The sequence below is a fragment of the Balaenoptera physalus genome, assembly GCF_965194825.1.
Source record: "Balaenoptera physalus genome assembly, chromosome: 19".
NCBI lineage: Eukaryota > Metazoa > Chordata > Mammalia > Artiodactyla > Balaenopteridae > Balaenoptera > Balaenoptera physalus.
Genome location: NC_138900.1, coordinates 18,115,543 through 18,134,812, shown reverse-complemented (window position 1 = coordinate 18,134,812; position 19,270 = coordinate 18,115,543). Strand labels below are relative to the sequence as shown.

Genomic DNA, 19,270 nt, shown 5'->3' with positions numbered 1-19,270 from the left:
TCCGGGCCCTCTTTCCACGCGCGAGGTCTCCTGGTCAAGGGAGGCAGGCCCCCACCTTGTCCTCTTTCCACCAGCGCCCCTTCGCCCCCGCTCCGGGCCGCCCCCAGCGCCCCCCGTGAGTGAAGCCGCTAGAGGGCGTCCAGGTCCGGCTGGAGCTCAGGGTGGGGGTGGGCCCCGGCGCCGTTCCCGGCCGGAGCGCACCGGTCCTCCAGCTCGAGCCTGGCTCTGGCCGGGGCGTCCCCGGAGCCGGACGGGGGCGCAGTGCAGGCCGGGCGCACTGCACCGGAGGCTCCGCGCTCCGTTTCCTAGGAGCTGGGAAATGGTCCAGGAGGAGGAGGGGGGACGGGCGGGGCGCAAGGGAAACAGGAGAAAGAGGAAGGGGAGGAGGAGGTAGAAGAGGAGGAGGAAGGGGCAGCCGACTCGGGGACCAGGAGGGACGCCCCGGGCGCAGGCCTCGGCGCCGCGGGGAGTCTTGGTGGTAGACGTCTCCATCGCGCCGCGCGCGTAAAGGAAATGGCGCGTCTGGCCGCGGGGGTCCGGCCGGGCGCCCCCCGTGCGCCCCTCCCCCGCGGTGGCTGACCCCGTGTCCGCAGACGTCACGGGCGGCGCTGCTCCCCGGTAGAGGGGCAGCCGGGGCAGAGACCCGGAGAGGAAGGCCAGGGAGGGGGAGGGGCGGCACCGGCCCCCGGCTCCTCTCCAGCCCCGGCCGATTCGCAGCCCAGTTTCTTCCCAAGTCCCGCCCCTACCCCCGGGCGCCGCGGCGGCGGCTGCTCTCCTCTTTGTAACCGAGGAGTCAAGAAATGTGAGAAACGTGCCCTGTGTTACTTATTTGGGAGCCGAAAATTTATGCCCAGCTGAAAGCGCCCGGGGAAATATTACATCAGATGAAATGACAATGATTAAAATCAGCTTCTCCCCCACCCCCTCCCGAGCCCGGAGGAGGCCCGGGCGCCGCGTGGCTGGCCGGCGGGGGGCGGGGGGCTGGGCGGCGGAGGGCGCGGGGGCCTGGGCGCACCGCTCCCGGGAGGGTCCTGGCGGAGGCCCCGGCGGGAAGGCGCGGACTCCGGGGGAGGCGGGTGGTGATCGCCCGGCTAAAGGAAGGGAAACGGCGCATTTTTGTCGCCAAGCGCGGCAGGCGCGGGCGCGCGGAGCTAATTGCGACTGTAATCCTCTGCCCCGCGGCGCAGCCGAGCCCCGAGCCAGGAGTCGCCGCGCGCTCCCGCTCGCGCTCGCAGCGCTGGGTAATTTGGAGCCGGATCGCTGCCCTTTGCGTCCGGGCTCGGCCGCGACGGGGCGCGGGCTACGGGCTAAGGTGGGGGGCTGGCTTTCTCGCCAGCAATCGGGGAAGGCCGCTGGAGAGAGAGGAGGGAGGAGAGGAGGTGGGAGCGGCGGGAGGGCAGCCGGAGAGCGGCGCGAAGAGGAGGCGGCGGCGGCCGCCGCGAGGAGGGGAGGAGGCGAGGGGAGGGCGGGGAGGGGAGGCCCCGGCGCGCCGCGCCGCGAGGGGCCGCGCGAAGCGGGGGCCGGGGCGGGAGGGGTGGGTGGGGGGAGGGTTGGGGGCGAGAGAGAAAGTAACTCCAGGACGAGACCGGAGCGACCCGCGCAGCGAGCAGAGGCGGCGAGGCTGCGCCCGGCGCCCGAGACCAGCGGCTGCGCGGGGCGGGGGCTGCGCCCGAGTCCGATCCGCCGCTCCGGCTCCGAGGTAAGCCCCGCGCGGGCGGCCACCGCTCAGCGACGCGCACCCCTGTCCCTAAAGTGGCTGCGATACCCAGAAAGTCGCCCGGCCGTGATTCGGACGTGGGAGGGGCGGCTGCTTTGTCCCGGTGCAGGGCGGCGGGGGCTGGCGGCACGGGGGCACCCAGCACAAAGGCCTGGTGCGGGAGGGGGGGGACTGCCCACGTGGGCCGGCCCTGGCCCCGGGTGGACCCTCCCCACGCGGGCGGGCACCGAGCTTCCTGCCGCACGGGGTGGTGGGGGTGAGGGGGTGTTCAGGTCCCGGCACTCGGGCCTCAGTGCAGGGCCGAGCGCCCTGCAGGGCCGGCGAGTTTCCGGGGTCAGAACCCGGCTCACGCAGCTGGGGCTTCGGCTGACTGGACCCGGCTTGGTGTCCAAATCAGAGAGAGAAAAAGTCTCCAACGGGACAGATGTGCGTCCTCTGACGCCCACCCGCGAGTCCGAAACGGAGCGGGAGGGGCTGGCGGTCTGGTGGTCGTCCCAAGCGCGCGGGGTCTGGAGCCCCAGGCGGGCCGCGCGGAGATGCGATCGCCGCCTCCGGATCCCCGATTCCCGCCGGTACCCCCTGACCTGGACGCGCGCACCGGCACACTCGCAAACAGCCCCCCTCCCCCGTAGCTGGAGCGCGTTTCAGTCCTCCCGCGCCCCCCACCTCCGACTGCAGAAAGATCAGCTTCAAGTTTTCACTCCGCGTCTCAAATGTGCATGAAGGAATTTAACCGCACGATTGAATAACAGCATTAGTTTCAATTAATTTTTTTTTTAAATCCCGGCAACAATAAACTTTGAGAACAAAAGCGCTTTTACGTCCTTAATTAGGCGAGCTTCCCATCTGTGGTCTCTAAGTGTCTGCCTCTTGATTTAACTTTGTCTTCCGCCCCGCCCGTGCCGCACACCCTCGCGGTCCTGCCAGGCGCTTTGGGTGCCGCGGCCACCGCCGCCCGTGGCGCCGCCGGCCTGCACCCAGCCGGCTCCGGCCGCCCCGAACGAAGTTCACACCGGCCGGCGGGCTCCGCGGCCGGGCTGGCGCACGCCAGGTGGCCCGCCTGCCTCCCTTCCGGCCCGCCCCCTGGACAATTCTGCAGGCCCCTGGCCCTCTTGCCTGGGGCTGGCGCCCTGGGCGCAGACCTGAAGGGAGTTCTTGAGCCGCCTTCTGTTTACCTTTTATGGTTAAAATAACAGCTTAGCAAAGAAGCGACTTCACGAAGAAGCGATTTAGTGAAATCGTCTCAAGCTGCCGCAGCTCAGCCAGTTTAATCACCCCCAGAGAGCTGAACAACTGCGAGCACAATGGGACACAAAATCATTTTGTGTGTAAATGAGCGTGGCATTCTGCTCGCTTCCCTCTGCTCGGGCGGGCGGGGCTCGGTGGCGGGCGGGCGCGGGACCCCGGGCTCCCGCCGCAGCCTGGAGAAGCGGGTCAATACCCAGCCAGTTTGGAAACCCGCGGGCCGGGCAGCACACTACCGCCGAGGCCCCTGCAACAGGCGGTTTGGCTGAGCCTCGGGAGGGCCGTGGCGAGCTGGGGCTGGTCGTGGGTTTGATGCTGGTGCTGGCGGAATGAACTTGTGTCTCTTCCTGCACCCACTTTATGCTTCTGACCTTGGCAGTGGTCTCGGGGAAAGGGTCGTTGTCCAGCACAGATGCGTTTGTCGGAGGGAGCAGTGGAGGTTCGCGGCAAGGCGTACAGCCTGGGGCTTCCAGTGGTGAGTTTCTGGTGTGCCATGAACATCAGGTGGTGCTTGCGATGGAAAAGTCTGGGTGAGAACAGGATGGAACAGCTTTTGTGATGGGTACTTGGTGTTAAACGTCACTTCTGAGTAGTGTCCTGGCAGTAGGGCCGGCATTGTGCAGTCCGCTTTGATGGACGTTCCATCGGAATTCCTTCCAGCACAGTTTATCCTCAGTGTGGCTTTCCTTCTGACTCCTCCCTAGCAGAGCCTCCCAGGGCAGGATAGCCCATTCCTGAGATACGTTTTGGTTTCTCAGAACTTCCTTGAGATAAGTGACCTGGTTTTCTTTTTGAAGCTTGCGGGAACTCAGGAATGCCCAAAGCAGCAGACCCTGGACAGCTAGAAGTTAAACATCACTGTCTGCTAATAGCCACCCCCACCCGTTTCCTGTCAGAGGACTTGCCAGGACACCGAGGGCAGGACAAATCCTGGGAGAGTGACCTGGCTTAAATTTGCAGGATTTGATTCTCATTGGACCTTGGTTCATGTATTAAAACTGGATGTTGAATTTCAAGGCACAGAGTCAATCCTTGAGAGAGGTTCAGTTAAACCTGCAACGGATAAGTCCAGGTTTAGGTGTGTGGCAGCCAGTGGGGGCGGGGGCATGATAGCCACTGTGCACGTCTCCCCCAGCCCCAGGTCAGTGGAAGGGTCTGCTTAAACCTGCTCTTCTCCAGCTCTCCTGCATAGGGCCTACAGAGTGTTCTCAGACAGCTTCTAGAGACTGTGGGACAATCTTATTTCAGGTGGTTGCGGCTCAGAGGAGACTGACTGTGGGGAGGGGCAGGAGAGAGTGTTCATTAGCTGAGCTGCTGTCTCCTTCTGGCCAGCTTTCTAATGCCTTGGGGCTGTGATCCCAAAGGGATCTGGAATATATTAGGCACAGACAAGACCATTCCCGGGGTCTGGGGAGAAACTGCAGAGGTGCAGGCTGGGCAAACAAAGACAAGTTTTCTTCTCTAAGGAGCCACAGGGGGAACGATGGCTTCCTAAGTGACTTTCGCTCTTCCCTGGCTTCTCTGTGTCCAGCCAGTTGCAAACTGCATCTTAACACTGCAGAGACGGTGTTCAGAGAGGTCCTGGGGCTCCCCAGCCCATGGAGGGTGGGGGGATCCTCTCTGAGCTGTGGTTCCCAGGGTTTTCTCTGAAGCAAGAGGAGACATGCTTGGTAACGTGTCTCGAAAGCAAAATACCAAGAAAATCGGATTTGTTCTGAAACATTTTGGGGGCAATAATGGTGAGCATATGTTTCAGTACTGTCATTAGCTGAATTAGCAGACATGGAGCTGCCCTGAAAACACATGTGTGAGTGAGTGAGTGTGTGTGTGTGTGTGTGTGTGTGTAAGTAATCTCCTATGGCCCAGAGGCTTGCTTTGGGGTGTGGGGGCAGGATAGTAGTGGGCAGTGTGGTAGGGCATGGGGTCCTGGGACGCATGTTCATAAAGGAGGATTGTAAGCATCTTTGACTGGGAGACACGGCGCCCAGGACCACTGAGGAGTAAGTCCTGTCTGGTTGTGTTGGTGCTTCCCGCAGATACTCTGGGCAGCGATGGAAGCCTAGATGCCTCACCGCAAGGAGCGGCCGAGCGGGTCCTCGCTTCACGCCCACGGCAGCACTGGCACCGCGGTGAGAGCCAGCAGGGTGGGCTGGGTCAAGGGCTGGTGTCCTCCTCTTCGCCCTCTTCCCAAGCGCCAGCTCACTGGCTGCCCTTCCTCGCAGCCGCAGCCATAGCTGTGGCATTCAAGAGATGGCTGTTGACTGACCGTACGATTATGTATTTTTTTTTGAAACAAAAATGCTCTTAATTTGATGTGAAATTTACTACATGTATAAAACTCAACGCCTTAGGTGCTGAGGAAGTCACTAATTTAGAGGTGTCTCGTTACTGAGACAAACTTGCAAAAACCCCTGAATCCCAATTCACAAATTGGTGATTCGTTTGTCAGGGGATATTTCACATCTAACACATAAGCCCACGACCTTTAATTAGAATTTTGCAGTTTGTTTTATGCCCCTGGAGGCTGACACCTTGAAAAAAAATTTTTTTTCTTGATTTCTTATTGCTAATAAGCATCTTTCTTTTTTCCCTCTGGTACTTTGAAGAAAATGATGCAAATACACTTAATTACAGTGGTGGCCATAATTTGTCAGCTGAATATGTGATCAGGCACAGGCAGAAGTGATCTGATTAGATCTGTGATCACATTGGCAATAAAAGGAGTGCATAGCTCCGTCGTGGAGAAACCCTTGTTTTGTGCCTTGTTTCCAACTCCAGGAGGGAGGAAGCATGTCTCGGTTGTCTCTCACCCGGTCGCCTGTGTCTCCCCTGGCCGCCCAGGGGATCCCACTGCCAGCCCAGCTCACTAAGTCCAACGCGCCTGTGCACATCGACGTGGGCGGCCACATGTACACCAGCAGCCTGGCCACGCTCACCAAGTACCCTGACTCCAGGTAAGAGCCAAGCCCCTCATGGCACCGGGGCGTGCAGTGGTGACAGGCAGCATCTGTAGCCTGCTACCAGCCAACACGCAGGGCTCTCCAAGGCCCCCCTGCTCCTAGACCTGGGGAGCTAGGGTTTAGGAAGCTGAGTCTCCCTGTTAATGGCTGCTTTGCACAGGGACTTGTGACCCTGAGCTGGTGGCATTAGTAGTGTTAGGTGGAGTTCCTGACTCACTGGCAGAGGCCACTTTTCAGAGCCAGCCCCACCTGCCGCTGGCCAGCAGCTGGCTGGGGAATCTCATGTTCCATCATGTTACTCTTGAGCGAGACTCAAGCCTGGCCTTTGCAGGGGACCATTCGTGAGCAATGCTGCGTACTTCTTGGGGTCATGCTGGGGAGAAATAGTTCATCCTATTTCCGAGTCTAATCCTTGGGATAGAGCATAAGGGGAAGGATGAGGGGGAGCTGCAATTTGTCATCTTTGCCTGTTTGGGTGGCCACTGCTGGACCCTAAAGGGCTAGCAGCAGGCTCCCTTGGATTTGGGGGGGTTGCAGTGACTGGCTAGGAATTCCATGATGTTCGGGAATATCCACAGCTATGGATAAGCGTGAGCCACATACCGCCATCAGTGGGCAAAGCGCCTCTGACCAAGACCCTCCCTACAGGGAGCTTTACACTCTGCCCAGCTCCCCGGTGCTCCTGACTCCTGGACTCATCTTTGGGAGGCGCCGGGCACTGCTGACTCTCCTGCTTTTGCCTCTCAGGCATTTCTCTCCTAGGGGCAGACCTGGTTTCCCCCTATAACAGCAGGGCTGACCAGAGGTGGGATGGGTCTCTGAGCATCTCCTGGAGATGATGCCGCATGTTGCTTGCTGAGCCTGGGACTGCTTGCTCCTGGTACAGCGAGGCGGCCACCACTGAGGGCTGGCAGCGGGAGGGCCACGGCTGCAGGGCATCACCTCTGTTTTAGACATTTAAAATAAAAAGAGGAGTTAATTAATCCCCCAGACAGAGAGGGGGATCGGCTCTGGGAAGCTCTCTGATCAGGCTGCCTCGTCGCTGGCGTGGCTGCTCAGAGCACGGAGGATTCAGCGTGTGGAAGTGGCGGCTTTGGGAGCTCGTTGGAGGCCGGGGTGGTGCCCTCCAGCGGGGAGTGCTGGAGGCGGATGCAGTGTCTCGTTCAGAATTTGGGGAATTGGGTGCAGGTGGCGGTTGGAGCTTCACTCCCTCAGCAGACAGAGGCTAGGCCTGGGGCACTTGTGACCTGGGGGCCAAGGAGGGGGCAGCATCCAGGAGGCCACGTCATCTGGGTCGGCCTGGCACTCTCTGGCAGAGCCCTGTCTAGGATGGGAGATGGATTCTGCTTATTTAATTTCAATTTTGCCTTCTGCGGCATTCGTGCGTTGTTTGAGATAGATCATCCCTTAATCGGTTGACGACGTTTGCGAGTGAAATTCATAAAACCCTTGCCCACAGCCTCTCTGAAGAGTGTTTCCTGAAATCAGACACTTGCCTTTCTGGAGTCATCATGGCCCAGGCCTGCGGGGAATGGCCGCCTCATTCTGCCTCCAGGCTGCTGCCTGGAGCAGGGTGGGCAGGGGCGTGGTCCTCCCCTCCCAGACCCACAGCCCATCCTCACCCATTGTCCTGCTCTGACGTGGGGCGGGCCATCTTGCCGGGGGGCCATGACCTGTGGGACCCTCGGGCCAGCAGGATGTGCCCAGAGGGGGTGGCGGGCTGCATTCTTCCCTGGGGCTGAGCCTCAGGATGAACCTGTTGTTCTGCCTGGATGGCTTCCAGCTCACAGGAGAGCTGCTCCTTGGGCCTGAAGCTTTGGCCTAGAGGCGGGGGAGGGGGGGATGGGGGCGGGGGGGGGGGGATGGACCTGTAGGACAGTCAGGACAGTGGGTCAGGCCAGGCCTGAGAAGTGGGTTGGGCAGCTCTGCTGGCCAGAGCCCCTCAGATCTCTCTCGTCCTTCACTGAGTAAATTATTAAAATTAAAAAACTGTTTTTCACTAATTCTGGAAACAAAGATCAATCCCTCACCCAGGGTCACCGATGTATATAGGTCACCTGGAGATGGAGAATTGTGTTAAGGTCACCCGGGGTGGAGGGAGTTCTGGATGTCAGCAAAGTCCCACCCTGGACAATGCCGGGAGACCTCCCCACCCCCTCAGGTCCTGGTGTCCACACAGCTATGCCTGGGCTTCTGGTTCTTGGCTGGTCAGGGTGGCTGCAAGGCAGGGAGCGCCAACGGGTCCTCGCCCAGAGCCGGCCCCGCGCAGCTGCCCGGGGCTGGGAGTGAACTCCTGTGTCTGTCACCGCACTTGCTGGACATCGTTTAGCTCCGGCCGTGGCAGCCCCACGCTTGCGTTCATCCTCGCTGTGGGAAGCAGCAAATTAAGATGTCCAGGAACTTTAGAACTAATAAAACCTGCCACTGAAACATGCAGGAAATTGGAGCCAAAGCTTAAAGAAAGAAAGAAAGAAAGAAGAAGAGAAAGAAGACAACCCCTATCAGCTGGGGTCAGAACTGGCCAGCTTATTCTGTGGAAGGCTTCTGAGGTTGGTACCCCGAACCTGCAGCCTCCCTCAGAGAGTGGCCTGGGGTGGGAATGGACTCTTAACACCACACACGTGTCGGGAGCTCCCTTTGAAGTGACTGTCCTAACCTTCCCTCAAGCTGCTCCTGTCCTTGATAACTTCAGACCCTGAGGGCATGAAAGGCCTTAGTCTGTGAAGAGACACAGAACTGTGGAAAGACCTAGAACCAGCCAGTCCTGAAATAAGGCAGATTGAGAGCCTTCTGGCCTTGGACCAATAAGACAACCTAGAACCCAGGAAGCCCTGGAATGTGGTGGATTGGGAGTCCTCTAGACCAACAGGTCTGGAGCTTCACAGCCTGATGTCAGGAGGGATTTGCAACACAAACAGCCGTGGAACATTGCTTGCTGCACACAGCGCTTGAGCTCAACCAGGAAGGGTGGAGAAAATTCTGCAGGGAGGCTGAGGCTGCACACTTGCTGGCTAACCTATGGAAATGGCTCTTACTTCTTCCTGCTGGTGCCACGTGGGGTCCCTCAGCAGCCTGCTGATGACTGCCCATGGCACCTGGCAGCCTCGCTCAGTCCTGTCTGTCTCCAGGGCTGCTGGGTGGCCCTTATTCTGACATCTGGATGCCCAAGCTCTGCCGAGGTTAGGTCTTGGGGAGTTTGAGGCCTGGAATAGGCCATGGAGCCCACAGAGCTTTCCAGCGGGGCTGTGTTCCCCAGTATCACTGTCACCAGGCCTGGGGGTGGATAGGGCTCCGTGGCCTTTGGAGCTGTGAGATGAGTTGTATCTGGGTGACCGCAGCACTGGTTCCACAGGCTCAGGCCTCTCCACACCTCCCCGTGGGCTCTGGCCTGCTCTTGCCCATCTACGAGGCAGCCTTGCCCTTTATACAGCCCCGCTGGGCCATGTCCCCAGAGTGAGAACAGGTTAGTCACTCTACCCCTGGGCAGACCCTCCTGGCCGATGCCCGAAGTGTACCAGGCCACCAGAGTGGATGATGTCAATAGGAGGCCCCGAGAGAGGCTTTGGGTGCCGTGACCCCTCAGCTTCTGCCCAGCTCATTGCCCTGGCGCACGGTGGCAGGAGTGGGGCAGGGCCTGAGGAGCAGTGACGCGGAGCAGATGGAGGAGTGGGCAGCTGAGGGAGGGGGGAGCCCTCCTGGGAGGTCTTGCCGGTGCAGGTAGAGTGAGGGGGCTAAGCCTCGGCTTGTACAGGTTGGGCTGGAAGGCCTGGGGCCCAGGTCGGGGCCACCTTTCTCCCAGGCTGTGCAGGGTCCAGCTGGGGACGTGTGTGTGGCCCTGCCTGTCTGCTGAAGGATGTCTGGCGGTGCTGCCCCTGGGGAGACCCTGCCGACCTCCCTGCGGTTCCCGAGTCAAGCTCTTGGCTGTCCCCACCCCTCTTCGGGGTGTCCTAACGCTCCCCAACGGGGCCTGGGGTCTGCAGGGGAAGTTAGCCAAACCAGAGCCTGCCGCCCTGGGAAATGGGGAGGCCTGGTTCCTCCCCGCTGGAGTGGAGGGGGCCAGGCATCAGGGCGCCCCGAGAGCCTCCTGCAGGCCCCATGCTTCTGTCAGAGCCACTGCCCTTCAGAAGATGGGGTGCTGGGACCTGGTCTCCCCTTGCGGTCCCCTCCCCGGTGCGCACACGCTGTAGCACGCATGCACGCATTCGAGCACGTGTGTGCACTGTTCTGTGTGCATCCACACTGGTATGTGTGTACACACTGGGGTATGCGTGTGTGTGTGTATGTGCGTGCACTGTAGCTGCACACACACGTGCTGTCCCCGGTGCCTGCCTCTGTTCTCCCCTAGGGTTCCCCGAGCGCAGGGCTGTGGGTGGTTCGTCTGTGAGTTTGTTGAGTGTACGTAGCTGTGTCTCTGGTGGACCCGTGCTGCCTGGTGTGTCCCTCACCGGGATGTGTCTGGGTCTGCCTGTGATTTGTGTGTTGTGAGGGAGGGGACCATGTGACGCTGTGCCTGCTGCCCGGGTGTGCCCTGTCCGATGCTCGTTCACGCGGGTGGGGTGAGGTGGATGTGTGTGACCTGGGAGTGTGTCAGCCGGTTTACATGTGTTCACTGGGCAGGTGGCTGTGAGCTGGTGTGTCTGATGGTCAGTGGGGGTCTTCTGGGCAGTTCTGTCTGGCACGGGTTTGTGTGCGTGGGACGAGGTGGCTGTGTCTGTGTCTCGCTGTGGTTTTCCAGGCCTGTAACCTGTGTCAGCGGGCAGGCGGGGGTATAGAGCTGGGTGTGTCTCTCTCTGGCTGTGGCTTGGGAGTGTAGGCGGGGTGTGTGCACGTGCTGGTGTCCCTGCTGACTGTGGCCTGGCTGCCGCTGGCATGTGCAGGCATCCTTTTCAGTCCTGGCGCTGTCCCAGAGTCACCCATGTAAGGCCCCTCGCCCCTCCAGCAGGGGGAGCTCTAAGGAGTCGGGCTGGGGCAGGTGGACCCGCCCTTCCATCCCGCATCTCCGCTCCCATCTCTCCCAGAATAAGCCGCCTCTTCAATGGCACCGAGCCCATCGTCCTGGACAGTTTGAAGCAACATTATTTCATCGACCGGGATGGGGAGATTTTCCGCTATGTCCTGAGCTTCCTGCGGACGTCGAAACTGCTGCTCCCAGATGACTTCAAGGTAAGTCCGCAGCCGGCAGCTGCACGGCACACTGCCTGTGCGGTGGCATTACACAGGGTAGGCTGTGACTTAATAAATGGACCCACAGTTGTCATGGCAACCATAAAAACTTAAACGATGAAGCCGAGGGCTAAATCAGTTTTTCTAAACTAATTTTGTTTTCTCACATTTTTAGCTTATTTATCAGGGTGTAACAACAATTAAGCAGCGGCAGTGGCGCTTACCCCGGTTTCATGTTTGTCGTGTTGAAGGACTGTCGTGTGCCGGAGTTACAGGAGTTAGAGGTTCCCAAATCTGTTCCTTGTAGGCACTTGGCAGGGGGAAAACTGATCCAAACCAAACACCCTTACACAGAAGGTTGCCCCCAGGTCTCCGGGCGAGCCTGTCTGCGGCAGCCGACCTGGTTCCAAGAGTCCTGCCTCTGGTGCTGGGCCCCTCACGGCACGGGGATCCCGGAGGCAGGAAGCCCATGCCTGGGCTACCCCAGCTCCAACCAGCAAACGTCCTTCCTTTCTTTCTTCCTGCCGCCACCCAGAGGACCCAGTGGCCCTGGGGCTGTTTTATCCTTCATTCAATTCAGTTCCTGGGTGCCAACAGCCGAACTCGGGCTGAAAATGCAGTGAAAGACAAGGCAGACATGGTTCCTGTCCCCACAGTGGTTACCGTCTAGTGGGAAGACAGATGATGAACAAAAAAACACTTGCATTCCACAGGGGCAAACGCTTCAGAGAAGCAGAGAGTACTGTGAGAGTGAACGATGCGGAAAGCGGGCCTGGGAGGGTTTGGAGGCAAGGCTGTTTCTCTGGGTGATGGCGGAGGAACGGGGGCAGACGGGTGCGAGGGCCTTGGTGGGGAGGGGCGAGGGGAGGGCAAGGAGCTGGATACGTGGCAGCCTGGGACCATATGAACTGGGAAGGGAAGAGCAGGAAGGAAGGCTGCTGCTTGGTGTCAGGACCTTGGTGGCCGGCTCAGCATTTGGCTTTTTACCCTGAATGCAGTGGAAGGGTTGTGAGTAGGGGCATGACCATCAGATCTGTTGTGTGGAAAAGGATGCGGGGGGGAGCAGGAGGGTAGAGGCAGTGAAGGTGGAACAGAGTGGTAGATTAGATTCACGCTTAGGAAAACGATGCAGAAGCCACAGGTGTGGATGGTGAGGGTCGGGGGCTCTCGAAGGTGCCTCTGGCCTGCAGCTTGAGTCCTGAGTGGACGTGTGGAGGCCCAGGGTAGAACAGGCTGGGGGAGAGTGGCACCGCAGTCCTGTGTGGAAGAGCTGGTGGGGCATCCGGGGGAGATGTTCTGGGCTATGAGGAAGGAAGTGGGGTTGTTGGTTTGCAGATATCATTTCAGACCTTGTGTGGATGAGAGCAGAGGCCCGGCATGGTGCCCTGAGGAAACCCTGTGGAGGGACAGGATGGGTTCTTTTTAATTCTTGAATTTTATTTTATTTATTTTTTATACAGCAGTTCTTATTAGTTACCTATTTTATACATATTAGTGTGTATATGTCAATCCCAATCTCCCAATTCATCCCACCACCATCCCCCCCCCGCCACTTTCCCCCCTTGCTGTCCATACGTTTGTTCTCTACATCTGTGCCTCTATTTCTGTCCTGTAAACCGGTTCATCTGTACCATTTTTCTAGGTTCCACATACATGTGTTAATATACGATATTTGTTTTTCTCTCTCTGACTTACTTCACTCTGTATGACAGTCTCTAGCTCCACAGGGTGGGTTCTTGACTGATGACAGGCCTGGGGAGTCTTCCCTCGGGGTGACTCCAAAAGCTGGGGTCAGTCAGCAGGAGGAACGGACTTAGGGACAGTGGGGTGGGCCCGGCTTTGGGGGTTGGGCTTCCTTGCCTCCCCCCAGGGGTCCTCAGGCTCACCAGCCGGACTTGAGCTGAGTGGTGTGGTCACGGGTCCTCAGCTGCTCAGGGCTGGGGTGGGTGTGGGTGGACATGTGTTTGACCGGGGCAATGGTCTGATCATCAGGGCCTGAGGGGTGGTTGGTGTGAGCCCGCCAGCCCAGGAGTGGGCTGCTGGTGAGAGATGGGTGTCCCCCCAGACACCTCCTCACACTGCCTGTGAGGGCAGGGGCCGATCTTGTTGTCCTTTAAGCTTCACCCCCTCTTTGAGCTGGGTGTTTACATCCATTTTATAGATGAGGAAACTGAGGCTCAGAGAAGGTCTGGTAGATAATGATGCCGAAAATCCAACCCAGACAGGTCTGTTTCGCCTCCCTGCTCCGCAGTGAACTCCTCCAGGGCAGGTGAGGACGGGGCTGCCCTGTGCCTTGCCGAGAAATCCTCAGGTTTCCAGGCATCTGCACAGCCTCTGGCTCCTCTAATGTAGCCTCCGGGTCTATCCAGAGGCTTCTCTCTGCTTCAGGGGGATGAAGCCACCCCCAGTGCTGGGGCCGGATGGAAGAGCTCAGGGGGTCTTGGGACAGGTGCACACCAGCTGCTGCCTGGATGGAGGCAAGACCTTTTTTTTGGGCACACATTCACCCGAGCCTCGTTTTCCCCATCCCTACAATGGGGACAACCATCCCAGACCACATTGTGCCCTGGGGGTGCGGGGTCTCAGAGGGGTGCCCCCTGGAGCCGGAAGGGCAGATCCCCACCTCCCCCACCCGTGTGCGCGTGCCCGCAGGACTTCAGCCTGCTGTACGAGGAGGCGCGCTACTACCAGCTGCAGCCCATGGTGCGCGAGCTGGAGCGCTGGCAGCAGGAACAGGAGCAGCGGCGCCGCAGCCGGGCCTGCGACTGCCTGGTGGTGCGCGTCACGCCGGACCTGGGTGAGCGGATCGCGCTCAGCGGCGAGAAGGCTCTCATCGAGGAGGTCTTCCCCGAGACCGGGGACGTCATGTGCAACTCGGTCAACGCCGGCTGGAACCAGGACCCCACGCACGTCATCCGCTTCCCGCTCAACGGCTACTGCCGGCTCAACTCGGTGCAGGTGAGGGCTGGCCGGCCGCTGCCTCCCCCCGTGCCTCCCCGACGCCCTCCGGCGGCAGAGGGAGATGGAGGGAGGCTCGGTGCCTGCAATGGCGAGGCCCTCCGTGCCATCTTACAGAAAAGGCAACAATGTGTCGATGCATAATTTATGTCCCGCTCATAATTAAATGATGGCGCCTGGGGGATGGACTTAAAAAAATTGATCTATGCTTTTTTTTTTTTCCCCAAAAGGATGTTCTATAAAAATGGCCTAGAGTATTTTTAACAAAGTGTGCTTCATTTGACACCCAGAGTTTGACTTTGGATTCAAATTAAACCCAGGCAGTGGGAGCAGCAGGTCAGAGGCTGAGAGCGGCGGCGGCCTGGAGCCCCCCTCCTCCTCATGCTGACCGGGGCCACCAGCACCCAAACAGCCACCCAGTGCGTGTTTGGACTGGCTTTCCCCAGATGGGTCTGAGAGCTGGGAAGCCCCACATGGAGTGGAGGCCTATTTTCCATCAGCTCTTCCAGACCCAGGAGCAGACTCCTATTTCAGGCTTGGGGCAGAGTGGACTTTGTGTGTGGGGAAAATCCCACAAGCTGTCCGTCAGCACTTGCTAGTCAGCACTTGCTAGAACCGTCAGCACTTGCTAGTTGCAGGACCCAGGTGTCAGACACAGTGACCGGGCCCTGCCCTCACAGAGGCACAAGCCCGCCCACGTGGACACGGAGACCTGCAGAGACTCAAACATCAGGAGGACGCCTCCTCTCCACCCCAAGCTCCCTTGGGCTGATGGGCCCCCAGGCCTCCAACCATCTGGGACTCACAGCTCAGGGAAGCAGGTGGCTGCCCAGAGGCTGGGGGCGGGGTCTCTATTACTGGGGCCTCAGTGAGGGAGGGGGGCCTGGGACCATGTGTCTGGAGAGAGAGGGGCCCCAGTCAAGGTTGTGGGCCCCTGAGGGCAGCAGGGTGGTCGCCCATCCAGGTTTGGCTGTTTGAGGGGCCCTGGGGCCTGGCTGCCCCTGTCCCTTCTGTGGCTGCCCAGCTGGATGTTCTGCAGGGGCCTCTGTCAGCAAGCAAGACGTGTCTTAACAGGAGAAGGTAGCTTGCCCTGGCTAGTGCCCACCTGCCCGCCAGGCAGGGCAGGCAGACTCTTGCAGCTGGGCATGACTGACCCCTGTTTCTTCCCCGGCAGGTCCTGGAGAGGCTGTTCCAGAGGGGTTTCAGCATGGCTGCGTCCTGCGGGGGTGGCGTGGACTCCTCCCAGTTCAGCGAATACGTGCTTTGCCGGGAGGAGCGGCGGCCGCAGCCCACCCCCACTGCTGTCCGAATAAAGCAGGAGCCCCTGGACTAGGCCCTGCCTCAGCGCCCACCTGAGGCCTCTGGGCCCTGGGGACACCCCAGGGACCAGGAAACAGTGCTGGGGAGTTCTGCCTATGCCTGCTTAGCGGTGGCCATGAGACTGAGGGTGGGGCTGGAGGGTCCAAAGCCTTCCCAGAGAGCCCCAAGGCCCCACGTGTCATGGCAACAGAATGTGGGATGCTGGAGGCACGTCCACTGAAGGACTGTTGATGTGACCCAAAGATGCCGAGGTGGGAGAACTCGGCCACCAGTTGTCTGGGCCCCTCGGCTCCCAGTCCGGTCCTCGCGGTGCCACACGTGCCGAGGCAGGGTCAGCAGAGGCCTCCCCAGTGCACTCCGAGGAGCTGTCCATCCTTCGCCACGCGGCAGACTCCAGTGGGTCTCCTTGCGTCAGAGATGGCTTATTTTTCTACAGTATTTAAGACGGAAGTAACTGTCAGTGCACAAGTCAGAGAGGCCGACAAAGACCAACGCTTCCTTATCTGGTGCTCAGCTCAGTCGGACGCGCAGCATGTCTGCATGGGGGGTGGAAGAGCTGCCGGACACTCGGGCCCAGGTGCCCGCAGAGCAGGGCTTGGAGACTTCTGGTCCCTGCTCTAGGGGCAGATGCAGGGATGGCAGTGCCACAGGGGCTGAAACTGGGCTCCCACGGGGTGGGGCTGCTGGGAGGAGGGTGGTACAGGAGTGGGGGATGGATAGCTGTGGAACCACTTGAGACCCTACCTTTGCTGCCGCCTGGGGCACAGGCCACACTTGAGAACCACCTGACCAACTAATGCCCAGGGCCTTCGATTCCTATCTGTGCGTGCGCACACCTGGGCTCCCAGAGAAGTCATCACCCCATCAGGACCAGCCATGGGGCCACACCACATCCTTACCTCAGGAATGGGCCCCACGGTGAAGGGGCCCATCTGTCAGCAGCATCCTCTGGGTCCCCAGCTCAGGAAGCCGTCCCCCACTCTGATTTTCCCACACTCATATGCACACTGAATTTTAATTAGACTGTTGTTACACTAGCTTGCCAGTAAGACCCGGACAGAGTCATACCTTGGGTTCTTGGCCCCGGATTCCAACGAGGACTGCCTCTGAGGGGTCCTCACAGACCTGCTGCCTCTCAGACGACAGGTCCAAAGACGGATACCACCTGCCTTGTCACAGTTCCCCTCCCCTCCCGAGATGGCTCTTTCCTGGGTTGGAGAAACCGCAGAGAACTGCTGGGTGAGCAGGGCGTCCCGGCCAGGACTGCCCCTTGTACGATGCCTGTAGACTTGTATATGACTCCTTTAATATTGTAAAGATGCTGATGTACAATTGTCGCGTGTTTGTGTAAACACATTATGTTCCTAGTTCATGCCATAAATGATGCTATAAAGCGAAAGACTGAGGTTCCATCCTGTGCAGAAGCGGCAGCCAGATTCCAGCATTCTATGCTGCGCAGGGAGGTTTGGGGATGGGATGCCTCCCTCGGTTCCTTCAGTTCAGATGGGGAAGAACCAGCAGCGGTAACTGGGGGAGGGGCAGGGACAAGGGTCCTGAGCTTGCTGTTGTTTATTGCATGTGGGTGTTTCCTCACTGCTGTGCCTGTTCCCCCCTGGGCAGCACAGATTCTGAATTCTGATTCACAGCCCCTAACCAGATGCAAGCTGGGGAAAGGCAGACCCAAAGTGTCCAGGGGCTTTTGAACCCAGTCTTCAATGTTTGTGATTTTTCCCTCCCTCTGGTTTTTGGTTGAGGTTGACGTCCTCTTCAGAGCCCCGCAGAGCAATAGGAGAAGTTGGCAGGCAGTCCATGCGTGGCTCAGGCCAGCCAGGGGACACGCAGCCCTGCGCATGAGGACGGGTCACCCTAGCTCAGCACAAGACCTCAATGCGTCTCTTTCCGAGGAGTTTGGATGTACTTACGCAGGCCTCCAATTTTAATGAGCCTTTTTGTATTTTTCCTCAAAGTCCTTATGTTCTAACTGGCCAGGACCCTTTCCCATGCCAGTAAGGGCCACCAGCCTCTCCCTGCCTGGGACACGGGCCACAGCCATGCGCTGTCTGAGGCCGCAAAGCGGTCGCCATCCCACTGTACAATCGAATTTGCTGGACAGACTTGCCAGCCTTCTCCTTTGCTCAGCAACATGCCTACAGTTGGCACATGGGCATTTTGGCATCTGCGGTTCACATCTGAGAGGAGGAGAAAGTGTTGTGTTTATTAGAAAGGAAGTCTCGTGGAAACAGCTCAGTGCCGCGTGTGTTTATGGATTTTTATAGTATGATAGCCAGCATGGTTGCCGGTTGGTGGAGATTCCCTAACATTTTCAAGCAAACTATCATTTTGATTAAACCATTGTGCTAAAAAAAAAAAAAAGAGTAACTACCTTACTGAATGTTACTCTTATCATCTCCTTACTAATTAAGACAAACCAGGAAGTATGATTTAGGGAATTTCTAAATTTGTAGAGAAGTGCCATGTTCCCAAAGCGATGCTAAAATTCTAAGATAGTCCCCATAAACAATAAGTACAAACATTTTTTATGCTTCCTGGAATGAATATACCATATTGTAAGTAATCTCTTGATCAGTTGCCAGTGATATAAGTGTTACTTCTGCTCTTCATAAATTATTCTTGATTATAAGCAACTGGACAGATAGCTGTGCCAACACTTCCCTGTTCCCCACCAGACCTCTGCCCGTGCAGAAGAGAACTCTGCAAAGCTACAGCAGGTGGCTTTGGCCGCTGTCCTGCTGATACGGAGCTCAAATATCTTTTAAAAAGCTTTTTTTTTTTTTTTTTAAGCTACCACTTGACTGTGTTCCATAGAATAAATAAAGGATATTTTATAAATTATACACCCAGCTCTAGCACTTCGTTTCTAATCTACCGAGGCAGCCACAAGAAGGTACTCTGGCTTGAGTGACTCTTGCACCACTGCTCCTCACACCTGGGACTTGGCTTGACCACTGAATCAGCACCTTGAGTAGCCCTAGTCCCAAATACTGAACCTTCCTGATCTAGGTGAGGAGTTGCCGTGGAGGGTCGGGCCCTTTTGCACTATATTCATTTTGTGCACGTGTATATGTAAACCAAACCACTAGCACATTTGACAAAGGGGCAGAGAAGCATGGATGTGAGAAATGGCTCCATTGAGCCCCTGACCAGGGGAAGACCAATTTGGTTGAGTCCAGCAGAGCCTAATTAGAGCACGGGGTTGGAGATTACCCTTTCTCCCATCCAGGAGGCAGACCTGTGTTCTCTGGAGAATGCTACCTGCCAAGATGGCCCCATCCCATCAGGCCCTGTCCACCCTCCTGACTCCCCAGAGACAGGACGACAGCTGCAGTGGCCCTGGAGGACCCACAAGATTGGAGTTCCTCCTAAATGGATGACAAGATGGAACATACAAATGCAGGAGCTGCCAGAGGATTTTCAGTTTGAGGCAGGGCACTTGGTTCAAGCCAATGGGGAGTTCTAGACAGAGCTGGAGGGCCAGCTCTTGGCTAGAGAGCACAGCTGCTGCCCTTGAGCCTGATGTCTGGGCTGATGAGGGATGTTGTAAGAACTGTGATGTCACAGTTTGATGGTCTCGACTTCTGTTGACTTTAAGGTGGGTGGGCAAATGTGTTTAGCACAAAGACAGCCACATAACGCGGGCCTTGGCTCAGATGTGACGAGGACGTGGCTGGCCCTCTTTCTGCTCACCCCCATGCCACCCAAAGGAGGCAGCTCCATGTAGAGAGAAGGCTTGCCCCACCTGGAGATTGAGGCTCATGAGGTAGCCCTTTGTGGACCAAGAGAAAGAAAAGAGTATGGGTGGCAGCTAAGGGTATCTTCCTGCCAGGAGCCAGACTAGCAGTGACATTCTCTCAGAAGAATCAGAGTGACCCAAATGGAACCCAACGCC

At 58.3% G+C, this 19,270-nt stretch overlaps 1 protein-coding gene across 5 annotated transcripts; it reads left to right on the top strand.

The window, feature by feature from the left end:
• The first annotated feature begins 368 nt into the window (after nucleotides 1-368).
• Nucleotides 369-17,736, top strand: KCTD15 (potassium channel tetramerization domain containing 15). 5 transcript variants are annotated; one of them, XM_082438315.1, is made up of 8 exons: nucleotides 1,526-1,699; nucleotides 3,342-3,437; nucleotides 4,999-5,091; nucleotides 5,741-5,916; nucleotides 10,941-11,085; nucleotides 13,438-13,562; nucleotides 13,738-14,043; nucleotides 15,218-17,736. In XM_082438315.1, the coding sequence occupies exons 3-8, from the start codon at nucleotides 5,026-5,028 to the stop codon at nucleotides 15,354-15,356; spliced, it is 957 nt and encodes a 318-aa protein (XP_082294441.1). In that variant the 5' UTR covers nucleotides 1,526-1,699; nucleotides 3,342-3,437; nucleotides 4,999-5,025; the 3' UTR covers nucleotides 15,357-17,736. The 5 variants fall into 5 exon arrangements, with proteins under 5 accessions (XP_082294444.1, XP_082294443.1, XP_082294442.1 ...); XM_082438316.1 differs by lacking the exon at nucleotides 3,342-3,437 and having other exon boundaries at nucleotides 1,525-1,699; XM_082438319.1 differs by lacking the exon at nucleotides 13,438-13,562 and having other exon boundaries at nucleotides 1,528-1,699.
• Nucleotides 17,737-19,270: the final 1,534 nt, after the last annotated feature.

Bases quoted from the DNA above. Each gene is read 5' to 3' on its own strand.
- KCTD15 (XM_082438316.1), top strand. From the start codon at position 5,026: ATGCCTCACCGCAAGGAGCGGCCGAGCGGGTCCTCGCTTCACGCCCAC. The intron at 11,086-13,437 runs GTAAGTCCGCAG...CCTCTAATGTAG, and splicing joins TGCTCCCAGATGACTTCAAG to CCTCCGGGTCTATCCAGAGG. The intron at 13,563-13,737 runs GCAAGACCTTTT...GCGTGCCCGCAG, and splicing joins CAGCTGCTGCCTGGATGGAG to GACTTCAGCCTGCTGTACGA.